The sequence below is a fragment of the Zonotrichia leucophrys genome, chromosome 2 (assembly GCF_028769735.1).
Source record: "Zonotrichia leucophrys gambelii isolate GWCS_2022_RI chromosome 2, RI_Zleu_2.0, whole genome shotgun sequence".
NCBI classification, from domain to species: domain Eukaryota; kingdom Metazoa; phylum Chordata; class Aves; order Passeriformes; family Passerellidae; genus Zonotrichia; species Zonotrichia leucophrys.
The window spans coordinates 14,626,311-14,645,498 of NC_088171.1; the positions used below are offsets into that span (position 1 = coordinate 14,626,311).

General features: G+C 38.7%; 1 protein-coding gene across 16 annotated transcripts in view; it reads left to right on the forward strand.

Annotated features, from left to right (window-relative positions):
- Nucleotides 1-19,188, forward strand: part of PARD3 (par-3 family cell polarity regulator) — a 445,615-nt gene that overhangs the window by 312,403 nt on the left and 114,024 nt on the right. For 12 of the 16 annotated variants that reach the window (XM_064703969.1, XM_064703971.1, XM_064703970.1 and 9 more), the window contains one exon: nucleotides 16,129-16,239. The exons of 3 other annotated variants lie outside the window; for them this stretch is intronic. In XM_064703969.1, the coding sequence (XP_064560039.1) occupies nucleotides 16,129-16,239 (111 nt within the window). Of the gene's footprint in view, nucleotides 1-13,302; nucleotides 13,782-16,128; nucleotides 16,240-19,188 lie in introns of those variants that run through there. One more of the 16 variants, XM_064703981.1, reaches the window with a different exon arrangement.

Sequence of the window (19,188 nt, forward strand, 5' to 3'; positions counted from 1 at the left end):
AACTAAATAAGGGACTGAAAGAGATAAGCTTGGTTGGAAATAACTTTTCTTTTTTGGAAAGATAAGCAGTGCTCCTTCCTTTCTCTGTGCATTTCTGCCTGCTGCTGGATGGAGGCAGTTGATTTGAGGAAAGGTGTGTTTCATTGCCTGCAGCCCCGAGCACACCCACTTCAGACTAAGATGTCATTGGGGCAGGGGGTAGTGGAATGGCAAATTTATGTTTCTGAACCAAACAAGTTCACATAATCTGTCAGGGATTTAAGGAATGCAGCTTCATTAAGTGGTTAGTAAACTCTTATGACTTTTAAACGAAACACAGAAAGCAGTGGTATGCAATTGTGCAAGGGAGATTTGAAGTGGGAGATTAACATAATCGTATGTGGCTTTCTGGTTTGCCACTCTGACAGAAAGCAGGGATTTTGCTCCATGTGTTCTTTACTCTGGATTTTCCCAGAGTAAATCTTGAACTTATAAATCTGATGGTGGTATAGTGTATGGAGGTTTGGTTGTTTTGTTTTTTTCTTTTTAAATTTCAATAGAATCAGGGCTCTTGTTTCTAACATCCAGAAGTAAGTGTCAGGATGACTTGTTACTAGAGATGAGTTCATAGTGGCTGCTAACATATTCTCCCAGTGTTCTTCCTTTGCTTGTCAGCGACTTTAAATAGAGAACCTTTGACACCTTCAGCACTGTCTTTGCCTGCAAAGCAAGCGAGGGAGGCAGGCAGGGTGACAGCTGAGCCCCCTGCCATCCTGCCCGGCATTCTGCACACTTCTCTTCCAGGCCTGCTGGATGAATATAGAACACAAGTGTCAGGGATGACACCTTCTTTATAATCTCTGCAAAGCCAGCCTTTTTAGGGAAGAATTTGTTGACAGTTCAGAGATTCAAAGTCAATTTCAGTTTAAGCTCATATAGAAATAGGATTTTTTCTTCCACCTCATGTGATTATTGAAGACTAAATAGGCAGTGCCCTAGTCCATAACAAAGCATCATAAATAAATACTGTCTTGAGACATGAAGTATTTGCTAGGTGAAAAGCTCTGTTAATGACATGTGTTTTGTTATCTCTTGGAAAGCTTCTTTAGAGGTTTAACTCACTACTGATAGTACCTGTACATTGGTATATATTGTGGATGCTGTAGATTATGTTTTTAAAGCAGACTCATCTTTGAAAATCCTTTTAAAAAAAACGAAATAGTAATGTTGACTTAGAGGAAAATGAATGCAATTCAATATAGTTTTGTGTCTGGGATGACATAGGTGGTTAAGTCATATTTTCTTAAGGTACTGAAGTTGGCAGCTGCAGGACAGCTGATCCTTTTCTAAAAGGCAAAGCTCCAACTTACCACTGCATTTCAGTCCCCAGGAGCAATGATTTGTATTTGTGCTGTGTTGGCAGGCTGATGCCTCCTGTTTAGATGTTAACTTGTCCTACTATTGTGCAAAGAAATAGTCATTGAAGACATAATAACGCAACCCCTCAGTGAAAATGGCAAAATGGGATTAAAGCAGTGTATAATTTCTGGAATAGAATACACTGGCACAGAACTAGTTGGTGAGCACCTGTGTTTCCCTGAATGCAGTAGGAAAATAGTAGGTATAAGGCTTTCAGAGGCCTTATTTAGGTTTTTAAATTGTTGCTTCAGGAAGAACGAAGAGGAACACAAGTTCTGTAGAAAGAATAAGAGAGAGGGAAATACTAGAAACGTGGTGACAATGGGACATAGAAGTTGTATTTCCCCCACTTTGAATCTGTTGATGACTTCTAGAGGAAAGAAAAATAATTATAAGGAGCTGAAGAGATATCCAAAGTACTGCACTCTTAGTGATTTGAGCAAGAAAGGTTTTTGCTTGGTTCATCTCCTCCTCACAGCAGCCCAGCTTCAACTTTTCATCAGCTGAGTGTCATGGCCAGTTTATTTTCAAATATCTCCAAGGATGGAGAGTCACCAGCCTCTTTCAGCTGCCTGTTCCAATGCTTAACCACTTTCCTGGTGAAAAGTATTTGTCCTTGGTAAGATAGGAATGAGAGTCACTGAATAATTGCTGGTACAAAAAATGTGAGTCAACCAGCATGTACTTATGCTTCTCATGAATCAAGAACATGTGGATGTACAATAAGATTTTCATGCAAAAAAATTGACATTTTAAAGGACCTTGTGTTACCCTCAGGGACTGCTGACCTCACAGGACCCCAAGAGTATAGGAAGTAACATACCTGTATTTGAGACTCCTTACATTCATGGCATGCTAAATGTTAAGGAATAATTTATCTATAAAGGGGGTTTTTGTTTTTTCATTGTGCTTCCAAGCATCTTACTCCAAATTGTCTTGGACTGGCAACTATTAAAATACTGAGCTGATTGTCTGATGGGGTAATAGTGTCTTATAAGATCCACTGAGCTAGAAAAGGTGATTATTTTCTGTGGAACTGAGGAAGAAACAGTTGACAGGAATCTTTCTTTCTACTATTTCGTGCTACACCAGAAAATGTCACCTGTTTTTTGTTAAATATCTAAAATTAGTGTTGCATTAATGCTGATATTTTCCATTTTCATCCCAAAGTACATATATCAAGTAAAACCTCAGGCATTTGTAGTTCAGCCAGTCACAAAAGGAGGAAGTTTATTTTACTTTTGAAGGGGGAGAAAGAGTTCTTTTTATTCCACTCATATTTGGCTGATTCCTTAGGATTTAATGTAAAAGCATAAGAATTTGGTCGCACAAGAGTTAAATGACACCCAGGAATTCCCTGTATCCCAGTACTTTGACACTGAGCAGTGGTAGCTCCCAAGGCTGGGATACCAGAATTGGATGATCAGGTGTTCCCAGGGCTTCAGGGATCTGTAGCTCGGGGGTTTCTTGAGACACTGCCTTTGTGCTCAAGTACAAAATACAATGTGTACACATATTCTGTTCTGGGCAATTTGTCCTGTTACTGATCCTTTGGGGTATATTTACCTAATTCCAAAATAATACAAAATTTGAGGTATGCCATATACAAAAATGTCTTTTAGAGATTGTGTAAATGACTTTTGTATCAAGGAGCTGCTTTTGCATTTCAAGTGCCCAGGCCTGATTGTAGTGCACTGCAGTAGATCTGGCTCATTATGTCAGCATTTTATGGCACTCAGGTAAGCATGTTTACAAAGTAGCAGTAAACCTTTTTGATGTGCAATAACATTTCAGTAGTTAATGTAGTGTTCCACCATGTATTAAATTTTACCACTTCTGGGCAAACTTACAATAAGCAGAAGTGAAAGAAAGGGCTGTAGATGTTTATAAAATAGACCCTACTGGAATGAATTCAAGAACTGGTTTTACAGTGTATGTTTGGTCTAGCTGATGATGTGGTTAACAGTAAATTTTGAAATGTTTGCTTTTGCAGAAGATAAATTCTTAGTTTCTACGAATGTTAACACTTTTTTCAGGACTTTGTTGCTATCAGTCTTGTAGCTCCAAGTCCAAAAAGGAAAAAGAACATAGTATAGTTTCATAAAACTGCTTGGTGAACTTGACTAATTTCAATAAATATAACAGCCTACTACTGATAGGCTGTTTTTAAAGAGTTTGTATGTCATGTTGAAAATATGTTGGAAATGCTGTATTGGTAGAGAAATTCTCTGTTATAAATAACTACTTCAACCAATGTTAACTGATTTTTAACTTCACAGATTGAGCTTTGTCAATGAAATCTGCATATTTAGTCCTAATGTTTTTGGGCTTGCAGTACAAAAACTCTTGGAGTTTGGCAAGCTACTTAAACTTTCAAGAGGAGCTATTTTCTCATTTTAAAAATACGATAGTACCTAGTCCATGCTAGTGTCTTCAGGGGTTTTGATGTCCTATGATGTTTCCTGCATTGTATTAATATGAAATATATGTATGCTAAAAACATATGCCTGAGCTCCCAGATACTGGTGTTGAGTGTAGTTTGAAGGTGGATGAATGCTGGATGGATGTTGGAGAGATGAATCACTGAAGATGTAGTTTCCTTTTTCATGCTGTGCTGTTATAAGTAGTGCTTGGTAAAAAAATGTCTAATCAGTGACCAAGTTTATGGATTAGCTTTAAAGGATCTGAAAAAGAAGATTAAAAAACAAAAATGCATCTAGAATCTTATCTTTATCAGCAATTTTCAGTACCACAGTACTAAAGTAGTATATTTTTATACCAATTGCAAGTGCCTCTAGCATATTCAACACCAGGTGTGTTTAGCATGCAAGCTGAACTGCTGTTACACATTTCAACAGCAGCATACCACAAATAAATCTCAAATATTTCACAATGTTGTTATAGATGCTATCATTGTCTTTAGCACATAGTGCTAAAATCCTGAAACTCAGAGCACAACATGCTGGCACAAGCAGGAGTTTCAGATGTAGTGTGACAATTAAAGTATTTCTTCTCTCTGATGTTGCTGAGCAGGTAATGATACCTACAATATTATAATCTCTAACCATTAGGATTCCTGGTATCATCTGAAGAGCTCCAAATACTTTGCTAGTTGTATTTGCCTTTTATAACCCCAAAGGAAGGAAACTGCTTGTGTAAGTTAAAGGAAATGTGGAGAATCAGTGCCATTTTCATTGTTGGAGTTTTTTTTCAAGATTTATTTTAGGCTATATATTCAGAAGAAATAGTGAAATGGCAGTGATAATTGCTGTATACTCTGAGCCTGAGCAGAGCTGTTATCATTTCAAGAACATCTCAAGAGCCAGATATCTTTGAAGTCAAGTCTGGGTTTATTTTAAACATCATCTCTCTGGGTTTCTAAATAAATGCAGGCCTAGTCATTTGCTTCCTATAGTGCCTGAGCATGTAGAAATGAGAACAAAAATGTCAGTGTGCATGGGGCTGGTCCAGGTCTGAGATTTTCTGTGCTAGGAGCTCATTTATATGGGTTGGAAAAAAAAAAAGAGAAACAAAATTAATAAACAAGCCACCCCAACTCACCACCCCACATGTTTTGCCTGTAATTAGTTCTCAGCAAGTCCTGCTTTGTACATCTTTTGAATCTGAAAAAATCTCAGCTCCCAGCTTGGCCCTAAAATAATCAGCAGTGTAAATCACTATTGATATAGTTATTTCAACTGCTTTCAAATTCTTACCATGAAGACAGCTCAGGCTCTGACTGCTGGCAGCTACAGGATGCCAGGCATCTCCAGGGCTCCAGGTAGCTCTGGGCAAGCCCTGGAAGCAGCTGCTGTGGGGACCTGCTGTCCCAGCAAAGATCCACCTGAGTCTTGCTGCATCTGCTCCAGAGATGGATGTTCTGGTGCTGCTGCTGCAGTGCAAAGCCTTGCTCTTCATTCTCCACCCAGAAGATTCACCATGTGGAAACTAAATTTTCCTGCTGCAGGGTATGTCAGCTGATAGAAGAGACAGAGGTATGTGGAGCCAGCAGTGACATATTAATATTTATTACCCAGAGCCTTGGCTCAGGCTAAGTCCCTGTGCCATAGCCCTATCTTTGTAGCAAACTTTCAAAATAATGTGCCTGTTACTTTTTGCCCTCTGCTTTCTATGATAAAGTGGATTCATAGAATCACAGAATGGTTTAAGTTAGAACTTCAAGACCATCTAGTTCTAATAGAATCCTTACTGAGTGGGAATATCTTCCACTAGATCAGGTTGCTCAAAATCCCATCCATCCTGGTCTTGAAGACTTCAAGGGCACTCAAATGAATTGTGTTCTAGGGTACCTTGTAAAGGTGTTCTGTTGGCATTATTAATTTGGTTATAGAATTAAACTTTATTTTTTAGCCACAAGGAGACTTGAGTGGCGCTGTGAAACCCAGAATGGGACAGGAGACCCTAAACTGTAACCCACAGCCATCAGCACTAGGGTGCTCAGTGAGGGGAATTGCTTTTTGGTGTTGTAGAGAAGAGAATGACAGCTGCACACTTGTCTGGTTTTAGGAATATTTTGTTCAGACTTGCCCCACAGGTCCTACAGTGTTGACTGTGGTGTTCTGCTGGAAATTGTCTGTGGCTTCTCTACCTTCTTTAAGTGTAAATATGTGAATGAGGCTAAAGATCCAGAGACATCACCTATTGCTTAATTTACCGTGCAGAGGTTATTTTCTAGGAAAATATCAACGAAGATCTCTAGTAACTGACAGAAAAAGTCCTGATTTATGTATTAACATTTCTAGGTCATGAGATCTGTAGGGAAAATTTAATCTTTGGAAGGTTCTGGACGAACTGCAGCTAGTTTGATTAACTTTTTGTGTGTCTAAGTTACTATTGCTGATTTTATACAGTTTAATTGCATGACTGCAAGACTTAAGTTCTTGGAATAATGTAACTGCAATTTCCTGGTCTAGCTAGCTTGTTTACTACATTTTTGTCCTAATTTCTCTGCTGTTGCATGTGCTTAGTGAGCATTTTTAGTGATTTTCATGTTGTAGCTCATGTTTACCTACAGCAGGCCTATTAAGCAAAGTGTTTTGGTTGTGAAGTAGAGCTGTGATGCCTCTTAGTATTACTGAGGGATTTTTTTTTCCCTTTTCTGGCAGAAAAATCTTGAAGCAAATTTCCTTTGCAACTTTTTCTTTTCATTCTCTTTTTCTTTGGCCATCTCCTGAGTGCCAGTAAAATGGGTGGGTTTTTATGTTTCATTAGCATTTCTTATAAGGTCTGCCTTTAGACCAGTACCCATTTTCTAAATTGTACTTCTGTAGGGAGGGCTGCAAAAAAATCATGGTAACCAGATGCAGTATTTGTCTCTGGCCTGGAAGAGTGTTAGATTTAACAAAAGAAGCTAATAAAAATGTTCAAATTGACCCTTCTCATCATTTGGACTTCTTGGAGCTCAATCAATCACTCATTATTATCAGAGTTATTCACACAGAGGCAGAAGTGCTAGTGTTTCTCATAATCAGCCCTTGAGCCAGACATAATTTGCAATTTGAAGCATTGTATTTGGAAACAATAATGCATTAAAATGAACAGAGCAGGAATTAGAAGTATAGTTGTGGAGAGAGCGCGTTGCTGAGTAGCCACGGCTGAAACGCTGTCTCTGAGGATCCTGAGTGGACACCAGTAATTAGAGGCACACAATGTGGTATTGTTCCTACCTAAATGGGCCCACAATTTTTAAACTCCTCGGTGGAGTGTGGCAAATGCAGCAGCAGAGGTTGCCCACCTCGCTGCGTGGCTGCAGGGCAGCTGTGGGCAGGTGGGGAGCGCTGGGGTAAGGAGGTGTCACCTGTTGGCACAGTGTGAGCCAGGGATGGGCAGCTGAACCTGGCACCCAGTGGCACTGGGATGTGGGGTTTTACTTCTTCATAGAAAACCTGCTTATGTTGTAGAAGAATGACCACATTTTGCTTTAGATTGTCAAGAACTTGTTAATAGTGGCAGTGGTTGCTGCTGAGCATTTGGGAATATTTTGTTATCCCTCTGTATGCATATATTATGTATTGCATATTGTATGTGTGCTTTTATGTATGCAGTCTGTGAGTTAACAAACTGCAAGCCTTCACTCAGGCTTTTTCAGGAGTCTGCTCTTGGCTCTGTATGTAAGGCTTTGTTTTGTTTTTTGCAATTTGTATTTACAGTCTTTCAATTACTGTTTAGTATTTTACTGTCCAGTATTGCATTTTAGAACAGGGCACATCCTGTTTGAGAGGGGTGACAGGAGAATTTCTAAGTACATTAAATCACAGTATAAAAGGATATGTGTCTGATTGAGATTATATATTTATAAATTATCTATTATATAAAAATACTAATTAGCTTAGTTGGTCACATGTATGAACTACTTTCTTCAATGACAAGTAGCAGACAGTGTATCAAATTTAAGCTTGGGGCAATTAACTGTGGTCAATAACTACTCTCTTTTTTGAATACATACATTGCATTAAAGAGCTTTGGTCACAAACTTTAAAATGCTTAGACTGTTATGAAATGTCCATTAAAATGTCATGTACTACTTCTGTGGTTGCTCCCATCACTGATGACTGTTAACAAAATTGTACCTAAGCAGAAGATTTTTTTTATATTCCTGACTCCTTCAGGGATACCACAATTCCCAGTTTTACAGGTTTTTTCTGAATATGAATAATTTATGGTGACTTTTACCATGTTGTGGTGCTGCTTACTGAGTAGATTTGGACATCTCTGCTTCTTGCTGCCTTCTTTACAATAGTATCATTGTCAAATTTTTGATAGTTTCTTTGAACTTCTCAGCCTGCTTTTCAACTACAGTGATTTGAAGTAGTTAGGGCTTTCTTTCTGATTGCTTGTGCTTTATTTATTTATTTATTAGAGCTGGCCATGGCTCCAGCTAGCTTCAGGCAATCACGAGTAGCAATGCAAGAGGATTATCTTCTATTTAGAAATTTGCAAACAGATGGTCTTTCCATAAAAGAAATCTGTTTTTAAAAGTTCCACCATTTTATGCTGGAAGTAAATATTATAAATGTTTAAGTTGTGAAAAGAGAGTGACTTGGTGTGAATAATATTCTGCCTGTTGTGTCATGCCTTTCAGGAAATGTTATCTAAACTGTTTAGGAAAATAATTGAATGAAAACTCATGACATGTCTCTAGTTTGGCATCATACCCATTTTCTTGCAAGTTGGGGTAGTGGTTCCCAAAGGCAGGCAGATTATATTTCCCTGGCTGGAAGCACCTATGGATCACATTTGTTTACACTTTTTTCCTGGAGGTTGGTGTGGGGATCACCGGTGCTGCTGCACGTGTAGCGTTGGGCCACCCTGTCTGTTCTTTTTGAGTAAACTTAGTTTGGGGAGATGTGCTAGAACACCCCCTTAAATGAGGCTGAAAAATGTTTTTTTAATGTTTGGAAAGTGATATGGAGGCTGCTGGGAGAAAATGTGTGAATAGAACACAGGAGAACTTCACATGCTTTACAGTATTCAGGCCCAAGGTGGGCACTTCAAAGGGCTGATATTTTGCACTAATAGCCACTTTGGTTCTTGTGCTTTGAATTTCTGTGTTTGTGAGCATGTGAGTTTCTTTATTGCTTGAAGGCAAACATCATGGCCTGAAGACATACAGTACCTTTTTAGAGTGTTCCTTATTTCATGAGTGATCTGTGACCTTTAGTAATGTGCTTTTCTTGGTTTGTGACAGTCGAGTTCTCCAGGAACCCTCCTGGCAGGGGTCCTCTGCTGGATGTTGCACCAGAAGAATTGCTGCTTTATCAGTTTTAACATTTGCAAGGAGATCCATGGAAAATGAAGTTATCAATGTCTATTTTAATTATGCCCACAAGCTCCTGCATCAAGGTGCCTGCACATCAGTGCTTTTGTGTCCTCTCAGGACAGTGCTGCTGCTGAGTCACTCCAGCAGTCACTCCACTCCCTCCCAACAAGTAGAAGTGGATCTACTAAATTGATTACTAACATGTCATAACAGGCTATTTCTAGAAATCTATTGCCAATATAGAAATGTTTACACTTAAAAACATGTTTTAAAAATAGCACTTGCACAATTTTGCTTGGAATGGAAAGCTTCTAAACCTTCAGATCATCACTAAAGAGGGAGGCTTTTGTTTGTGTGCTGTATTTTTGTTTTTGTTTTTTTTTAGCTACAGAAAGGTTTTGTGTGTCCCAATAATATGTTGCAATATAAATCGTAGGATTTTGCTGATACAGCAGGGTGAAAAAGAAATCATTCCAAAAACATTCAAGCAGTGTTTATGTTAGGTGTGTCTCTGTGTGTGTGAATACTGTTTGCTACTAAGGGGAAAAGAGCATGCCTTGAAGCTAGAAAACACTGACAAAATAGCTCAAGACACTTACCAATTGTTAATTTTTAATGAGGGTCTTTTTTCTATTAAGGAACCTAATGCTACCGAACTTGTCTCAATCAATTTTTGCGTTTTTTTCATTAATCAACTAATGCATGTTTCTTCTGTAGCTCTTTATTCTAATGAAATATGTGGATGATTTGGCAGACAACAATGATCTCATCAGTAACGCATCAGAGTAAAACCCTTTTAGCAGATTACACATGTATTATTTTTGTTGTATCAAGGATGCTGACATATATTCTTTTAAACTGAATCTACATTTGAGGTAACTTCTAAATGTGGAATTTCTGTAGCTACTTGTGCATCCTTCTTGCTTCACTCGTCCTATCTGTATTTATATCTACTTATGCAAAATCATTTACATGTTCTTTATGTCTACATGTGTGCTTTATGTACATTTCACATATTTTTTAAATGTATTGCATCATGTTGTAGCTTGAGCCTGTTCTTTAAATGTTCTGCTAAGCAGTCTTCTCTGTTGAGCCTCATGCTGTTCATTTGCTCTGATGCACTGGCCCAAAGCCACTGGAGGCCCTTGTTAGTCAGTGCCTCTCTGTTCAGCATGACAGACTTGGGATTAGGTCACCTCCTAGTTGGTGGCAGTCATTCAAGCAAGTGAGCTTGAAAGTGAGCCAGCTGACAGAGAGGTTTGGGCATTCATTTTAGTTTGATTAGATTATCCAAAGTTCATGAGATTTCCTATTTGAGGGTCAAGCTTACGGCATACAGGTCTGTGTTCTCATCTTTTTATTAATAATAATGTGAAAAACCAGTATCATGGGGTCTGAGGATGGGCCTTTCCTCTGATATAAGTTGGCTGTTATGTACTAGAGATCATACATTTAGAAGATGGTCCTCTTACAATTTTTAATTTCTTCACTCACTGTGATATCTGTTGTTGGCTGAATTTAAGAATTAAGCCTGTGGATCCGTGAGTATGACTTTGAGCATTAACACTTATCCTGAAAATTTCTCCAACCCTAATGTAAAAGGAGAATTAAGGAGATATAAATTAAGTAGAACTCTGGAGTATCTTGGCAATTAGAGTGAACAAGATTTCAGCTGCTCGCTTTCATCAATTTCTCACACTCTTGGACAGACAGGATATTTTTAATTTATAACCTGTATTTCAGTTAGTCATAGAAGTTTTTTCTTTGCTTGTGCAGCTACAAAATAAAATTAAACTACTTTTTAGATATACTTTTTATAACAGGGTTTAAATGAGAGAGCTGCTGAATAAACAAGCTGTTACATGAAGTAAACATTGTTAGTGTTATGGAGAGATTATTCTGTAACCATGAAGTTTGTGTCCTCAACGAAGTATTAAGCTATATCTGTGAAAGGAAATTTATGAACAGAATGGTAATTTTCTTATTACTTGGATTTTGGAGGAAAATGTGCTCTTCTTTTTTTCTCTTTTATTTTCGACTCTGGGTAATAATAATCTGTGCTCTGCTTATTAGAACTGAGATTGAGGCAAGTGGTGCCCACAGGTCAGTGTTGTGCTTCTGTAGCTGCAGGTGCTGCAGAGTAGCTGATATAGCTCAAGCTATATCCAAAGAACAGAACTGTTTTCCTTATGAATTTGGTGACTTGGTGAGGCAGTTGTGTGTGTAATTTGGTTGCACATCATGCAGTGGCTTGTGTCTGTGCATTGGTGTGTTCTGCAGTGATTTAGGCTGGGCTTTTATAACTCGCAGTCAGATTGTTGGCACCAAACACAGCAAAAGAAATGAGCTTGGGATTAGATTCTCAACACTGTCTGAACATCAGAGCCACAGATGCTCGTTTCCTGCATGGTTTTGGATTTTAATTCCAAAATCAGTGGTTTCTACCTTTGTTTTTAAGCTCTGTCCTCCTTTTCAGTAATGCAAGGAGCGTTGCTGTGCAGATGCTGAGTGATGGAGTTCTCATGTCTGTATCTGAAGGAAAGTTGTCATTTCATTTACATTTGTAAGAGCTGCAACAAGTATCCCAGCAGCCAGCCCCCAGCAGTGAGAATGAGACCATCTCAGGTTCAGAGAGCGCCTGAAAATCACCAAGTGCTCGAGGCACTCTGTGAGCAGCTGCACATAGCAGAGAGCTGCGCCTGTGTCTGGGGAGGGAGCCTCGAGGGGGCAGGATCACAGCACTCGGCTGTGTCCTCAAGGCCTTGCAAAATCTGGAGTCTGTGTGACACAGCACAAATGGATGGTGATTTCTGCTTTACAAGGGACATATCTTTGATTGCACTTCACAAGTTTCAGTCTTATGCTGTTCCCAGTTACTTCAGTGGGAGAGCTTATTATGTGGGTGTGCCAGGTCTTTCAATATATGGATTATGGAAAAAATAGTATTGGAAGCAGTGAGGTTCTAAATTTGCCTTGGGTCATGTGGGACATACATCCTAATTCCATCTCCTTCCTTTGGAGTACCTGAGCAGTAAAGGAGGAAGATTCACAATGGTGCAAAGCTTGGTGGTTTGCAGGGAAGGTGTCAAACACAAAATGTTCATGGGGCAAGTCAGGGACCGGAGGAGCTGCCCTTGTAAGGAGATGAAACTTTCACATAGGTTAAGCCAGATCTTTGCATTGAGCCAGTGCATGCACTTGAGGGTGTTGTACATACCAGGAGTGATTCTGGGGACCTGACCCACACAACTAAACAAGGGCCACCAAACAGCAGCAGAAAGGGCTTTACCTGTGGCTGTGGAGACAGTGCACAGTAACAGTGGGATGTGGTTTTGGTGGTTTGAAGGGATATTGCATAGACTGCTTGAGTTTCAGTGGTCTGAATAGTCTTTTTTCTTAGTGTCCTGTTTAGGGTAATGTTCATGAATAGGAAACATCATTTATATGAGTAGGAAACATCTACCTGAAGAAATTAGGACGGATGATTTTCCATAGCTTGACACCAGAGTAGTCACACTCAAGTACAGCTGAGAGAGTTTTAATGGTGTGCCTTGGCATTGCTGGATGTTGTATTTCTGTAGTTAAACTTAGCTTGATTATGACTGTTAAATAAATAATTTATAAATGTCTGCTATAAATTTGGTGGAGAGGATGCTGATTTGGGCTGTGGGTTTCATTATGACTGTAAATCATGCCTCATGAAGCAAGCACTTTTAATAGAAGTAAATAGCAAACACTTTTAATAGAAGTAAATAACAAGCACATTTATTGCTAGCAAGAGAAATCTTACCAAAGACTTAGAATGTTGTTTGTAGTGGGGAGTGTTGACTTCATTTCTGTAGTTGCCCCTACAGAAATAAAGGAGCTGTGTGGGGGTGTACAAATGTCTCTCCATCACAGTTCTTTTCAGCACCTTTCTCAATTACTTGGTGGCTCTCTCACCATCTTCTTGAGATGCTATCTTGGCATCTTCTCAAAGCTTTGTGACTGTTAAGCCACCATGAACACAACTGTGCCTTGTGCCAGAAACACGAAGCCCCAGTCAGGGAGGGGGGAGGATGGTGTTTGTTTTTCCAGGCTCCAGTGCAGGGACAGTGTGCTTAACGTTGCTGAACTTGTTACAGGCAGTGGTGATTGTGGCAGATAGATCACTCCTGCGAGTGACAAATCCTGAGAAGGCACCTGTGCAAGACCACCATGGTTCCTACTCTGCCAGGCCGTCCACTGCTGGGATTACCACTGAGCTTGCCAGAGATGGGCACTGGGAAGGCTCCAGTCAGAGTGGGAACAGTGTGGCCACCCCCTGAAATCCCTGGGAAAAAACCTGAGCTGTCTGCCAGAGATGTTTATCAGGATGGTCCTCAGGGGCAGAAGGAACTTTAATTCCCAGATGACTGGAAGAAAACCCTGAAAGAGAAGAAGGGTTGTTGCCACAACTTGCTCATGACTGAAAGCTAACTGAGCCCTGGTGCTGCTGTAGGTGCTCCCTGAGTGGTGCCACCTCTGCCTCTCTGGGAATGCACATGAGCTCTGCGTGCTCTGGACCTGCCTGGTTGGATCTGCAAATTCAAACCTTTGAATTCTGCTGGGTTTGCATTACATGTTAACATTAGAAATGCTCTCCTCACAATCATGCAGCCTGACCAGACATTTATTAGATTGCTTACAAGGATTATTAGAAATTTCCTGTGTACTTTATTTTTTTAGTAAGGTATTGATTTCACTATATATCTGTTCACACTTGAAATGAGTTGATTTATGGTGGCAGAAATTCTGTTTTGCTGCCAAAACCTAATGGGCAATAACTAATCCAATTTTTTTCTTTCCCCCTCTTCCCCCCATTTTTTTTTAAACAATGATATTTTTTTCATAAATAAACTGGGTACTCCAGAGTTTGATTCCTTTGCTTTATCTGGTATTTTAATTGAGCTGAGGAAGTACAGAAGACTGAGGCAAATGTGAGCATCCCAGAGATGCTGTGCTGGAGTGACACATATGCTGCTTGTCTCCTCACAGCTCTGCACGTTCTGTCGGTCAGACCCATGCTGCCACCTCAGGCACTGTGTGTCAGGGCAGAGTGGCTCAGTTCCACTGTTTTTCTGCCAAAACTCCTCTCTGGGCTAGAGGTTTTAGGGCTATTTTAAATTAAACAATCTCTTTTGTCTGGTGCACAACATCCAGAACTTGATTTGAATCTCTTGTGTCATATATGTAAATGCTTTTTATAATGGTTTTGATTACTCTCTAATAAATAGGTGGATGTTTTAAAAGATGCATGTTGGTGTTTTGAATTTAAGTTTCACATATAACATTATGAAATCAGATTCATTAACTTTACACCCTATTTTGCACTTCTTAACCCCATCATGTCCTCTGCCTATCCCCTTTTCAGGTGGTTATTGATAAACAGTTTTAGTTTTCAGATGCCTGAATTTCTTTGGAAATGAGCAATCTGTATTGGAGAATAGGCAAACAGTTTAAAGCTCATGTACATGCTCCTATGGTGTATTTTTTGAATTTTGGTTTTAAAGAACTGCCCTAAGAGCTGTAAACATCATTACACAATATAAATAATATATCTTGAATGAATGGCCAGAAATTAATCATTCTGCAGGGTTGCTGTGTGGTGTACTTCAACCCACACAATGGCTTTCTCCTAGAATCAAAAGGAAACAATGGGAAATATTATAAATACCTGGTGAACTCTAAATATTTTAAAGATGTTACATTAACAGGTCAGAAGGAAGTTTTAAGAGCTCTGTGGTTTATTTCACTGTCCATGAGCATTTGTGGTGTCCTGTTGGCACTATTGCTAGACATGTTTGATTGCAAGTCTCAGTGCTTTAATTTCACTTTTGATGTGAATCCGAGTGTGAAGTGCCGCAGTGTCAGTCAGCTCTCAGATCAGCATCTGGTATAAAAAAAGTAAAATTCTTGCTGTTTTTGGTGTGATAAATGATGCCACATTTAATTGGTATATATACTGTTTAACAGACACATGTTAGCCTTAAATAGAAAATTTTCATCTAAAGTTTAGTTCTATTTAAAGGTTATTTTAAAGTGTTTGTTTGGTTTGCTCTGTATGAAAGTCATTCCTTCCAGAATAGATCAGAAATGTCTTAAGAAATAGGAATAACTTTGTCCTAATAATAACTGAGTATCTCAAATGCCAAATTCTTCACTCCCTGAAAGTTTAAAGAAAAGAGTGGAATGTGCAAATAAGCAAGAAACTTAATAAATTTGAAATGTAGCCTGTAGAGGGGAAGAGGAGATGTGAAGAGGGCAAGCCCTGGGTTGGCAGCACCCATCTCTGTCTGGGGCAGCCCCAACAGCTCCATCCCTCCATTCACCCTCCCACACTGGAACACCCTTTGGGAAAGAGTCATGAGTAAAAAAGTTTAAATAAGAACCCCTGGTGCTGAAAAAGAACAAATTGACAGTTTTGAAAGGTGTCCTCTGTGTGGTGAAATGGCCCCAGTGGGGTGTGAGGGCTGGTGCTGCCCTGGGAGCTGTCAGGCCTGCAGCTCCCTCTCGCCTCTCCAAAGTGGGGAAGCCTTTGCTTAATGCAAACCTGAGCTGTGTCCTTGGGCACAGACACTGTTCTAAAAAACATTGTTTGACTGTTTAAGAATAACGGCACCAAAATCCTGGCATAAAGGAGAAATGTGGTCCAATTATTATTTTTTTGTCTGTTGTGTTCTTCAGTGAGGAATTCTATAAACTTTTAAGAGGAGTGAAGTGAAAATAAAAATTAAAAAAACTTACATAAAAAAAACCAACAACCTGGAAGCAGACTGAAAATACTAAAAATTGAGATTCTGAGGTCTTTGCGCTTTCCCTTCCTGGTTTCCCAGCAGTCCTTCTTGGAGAACTCTTTTTGTCATGGAAGAAGGAAAATACAGTTTTGTTCATGTCACAAGTTAGATTCTTTTTTTGTGTGTTATTAACAGGTTTGGCAAACATCGCAAAGATGACAAGAGTGAGAAAACTGGTAAAATAAAAGTGCAGGAAGCTCTTACTTCAGAAGAGGAGAGAATACGAATGAAGCAAGAACAGGAGAGGTAGACTTCAGTATTTGCTTAAACCTTGATAGACAGAGTTTGTTTTTTAAATTAAATAACTGAAGTACAATTTTCACTGATGAAATTTTCCACATGTTGATATGTTTATATACTTTAAATAACAGGACAAAGTTGGATTTATTTTGGACATTAGTATAGTATGACCAGCTCCTTTGGCTGTGTTAAGCATCTTTTAGAGATGCAGAGCTCCCTTTCTTATTGAGGAGACTGAAGTAATAAAATGAAATGCCTTCTCTATATATTCTATAAATGATTTTATTGACATTTTCAGAAAACAAATATTTATATAGAATGAAGTATGTTTTGTATTTTTCTTCAGTTTTAAATATCTAGATTTTTCATTGATAAATTTAGAAGAAACAGAAAAATTATGCTTACCAGTATATTTGTCACTGGAGTTCAGTCTATTTATGTGCCATGCAGTCTGTTTATGGAATGATATATATATTAAACTGCTAATTGTAAAAATGAGTGGTGAGCACCTCTATTTTTCCTTGTCAGCTTCCCTTAACATAAAAAACCCCCTATATAATATATATGTCATATGCTCTTCTCAATATTTCCAGTCTACTTTTCATCCTATCTCTTTTAGTCCTAGATATTTGGGGCCTAGACTCTGGTGTCTCTCAGAACAATTTCATCAAAATGTTGAAAAGTGTAGGTTACCAGTTAGCTTAAACTGGGAGATGTGAGTTGAGAGACAGCCTCTTTGACATCACTTCAGTAAGGAGACAAACTTTACAAAGTTTGATTGCTGAATGGTAAATAGATTCAGGCATATTTAGCAGTAAAAGTGAACTATACATTAGAATCATTTATCTAAAAATCATGCTATAGCTCACCATAAATTTAGGATTGATGCAGAAACCCTGGAGGGACATTTTCTTGTCCTTGTAGAGGAGATATCATTAATTAGTCATAATGATCTCTTTAATTACCATCTCTATGCAACTTGTTCTTTTGCAAATAAGAACAGAAGTTCATGAATGGTGGCTTCATCATTAACAGCTTAATAGAGAATATTAGAGCTACTGTATGATAGAGAGCTACTGTAACTTTTGTGTAGACTCCTCAGTTAAACCTAAAATGGTTTGCTTTCAGTTCTTTTAGGGTTGAGTGATTTACAGTAAAGACAAGATGGGAGTGTGTGTTTATTGGTTTAACTTGGTAAACTCCAGAAACTACCATTTATGACCCTCTGTTTAGATTATATCATGGGAATTTTTTTACTCTTTAGCAGAGTAACATAAATTGATGTAAAAATTTATTCTTGTCTTTGTCCATCCATTCTGATTGTAGAAGGTGGCTGGATTACAGTGCCTGGATGTTTTTTTCCTAGTCTGATTGATTTTTATTTTTTCTTTTTTAACAAAAGTGAGGCAGGGTCATTAAATTTGTTACTGTTTTTAAAAGTCAAGTGCCTGCAGATTAGGTGGTAAAGAGGAAAGCTGGAATTGAAGGAAATAAGTGATGAGGGTGTTTGTGCAGCCAGCTTCCCTTCCCATGGATGGAGCAGCCTCAGAGCTCATGCCAGGGGTGCAGAGCCATGGAAAGCTGCCTCGGTCGCTCTGCCCAGCTCAGGGCAGGGGATGGCTGGCCAGACAAGCACCACTCTGTGCCCTGGCTTCACACACTGCTGAGCCCCAGCTGGCCCTCGGGGTTTCTTAGGAACATGAGGTCTCCGGAAAATCGGCCATGTACATTTATGAAAAGAAGAAAGTCTTGACGCCTGGGTTAGTAACGTTTCTCTCTCTTCATTCTCTCTCTCTGTCTCTCTGTGTCTCTCTGTCTCTCTCAGTAAGAATGGTCAGAGTATAGACTGTCCATGTGATGGTGTAAGAGAGGTTGCAATAGTCACGCTGGGTACCAAGGTAGAATTATGAAATTATTTGTATAGCCCTCAATGCATGGAGCAAATCCTAATTCCCTGTCCATCAAGTTATGCTAACCAATTTGAATCTTTCCTGGAATCTCACTCCTCGTGTGTCATAAAAACAATTTTATATGTTCACTGAAACTGCAGAAAATGCATGTGCCAGAACTTCATAACAGCTTGATGTTATAGTAACATGGGTCCTTATCCTCCCATTATTCTCTTTCCCTGTGTATTTGCTTTCCTTTGTTTATGTCTATAAGAGAATGCAACTTCTTTGGGGTAGTCGCATGTACAACTAATAAAAGATAATAAAATAGCAATCCAATGTGTGAGGTGCTTCCTTATGTTTCTAAAAAATTCAGATGTTGATTTGGTCCATAGAGACTAAATGTTTTTGCAGTTAGATTGCAGAGTTTCCTTTTGATCCTGTAAAATAATGATGTTAGATACATGCTGTTAATGAAGAGTACTCTTGCAAATTAACTGAACAATCCCTCAAAATGTTTACTAGGAGACAGAGTAAAATATTACTGTCAGTGTTGGCTCATAATGGCTGCTGTTTTAACTTTGTTTTCTGTGGGTTTTTGTGTCTTCTCAATTTTTTTGGCAGTGCAATTCACTCGTTCTATTTTATTTGGTATTTGATACTGTGTACCTCTAAAATGATGCAATGCTTTGGGGAAATAGGTTGGATTTAATGAATTTACTATGTATGAGGGGCTAGGAGCAAAAATCCTTAGGGGGGTCAGAGAACAAGTGAACAGTCCATTAAAAAATCAATCATGTCCACAATTTTATGGAATTATTAATTTTAATAGTATTGTGCTTACAGCAGTATTTTCTTTAAAACCTATCATTCATATGGATTATGAGACAAATAAGAAGAATACTCTTCAGTTTACCATGATTAAAATAATAAAATGGCTTTTCTTAAATTTATTATTATTAATAATTTATTGATTCTATGATTCTTTGATTAAGGAGTGTATCACTTAAGCTGTGGATCTCTTACGCTACATCCTATATGTGTTGGATATATATGTATATGGTAT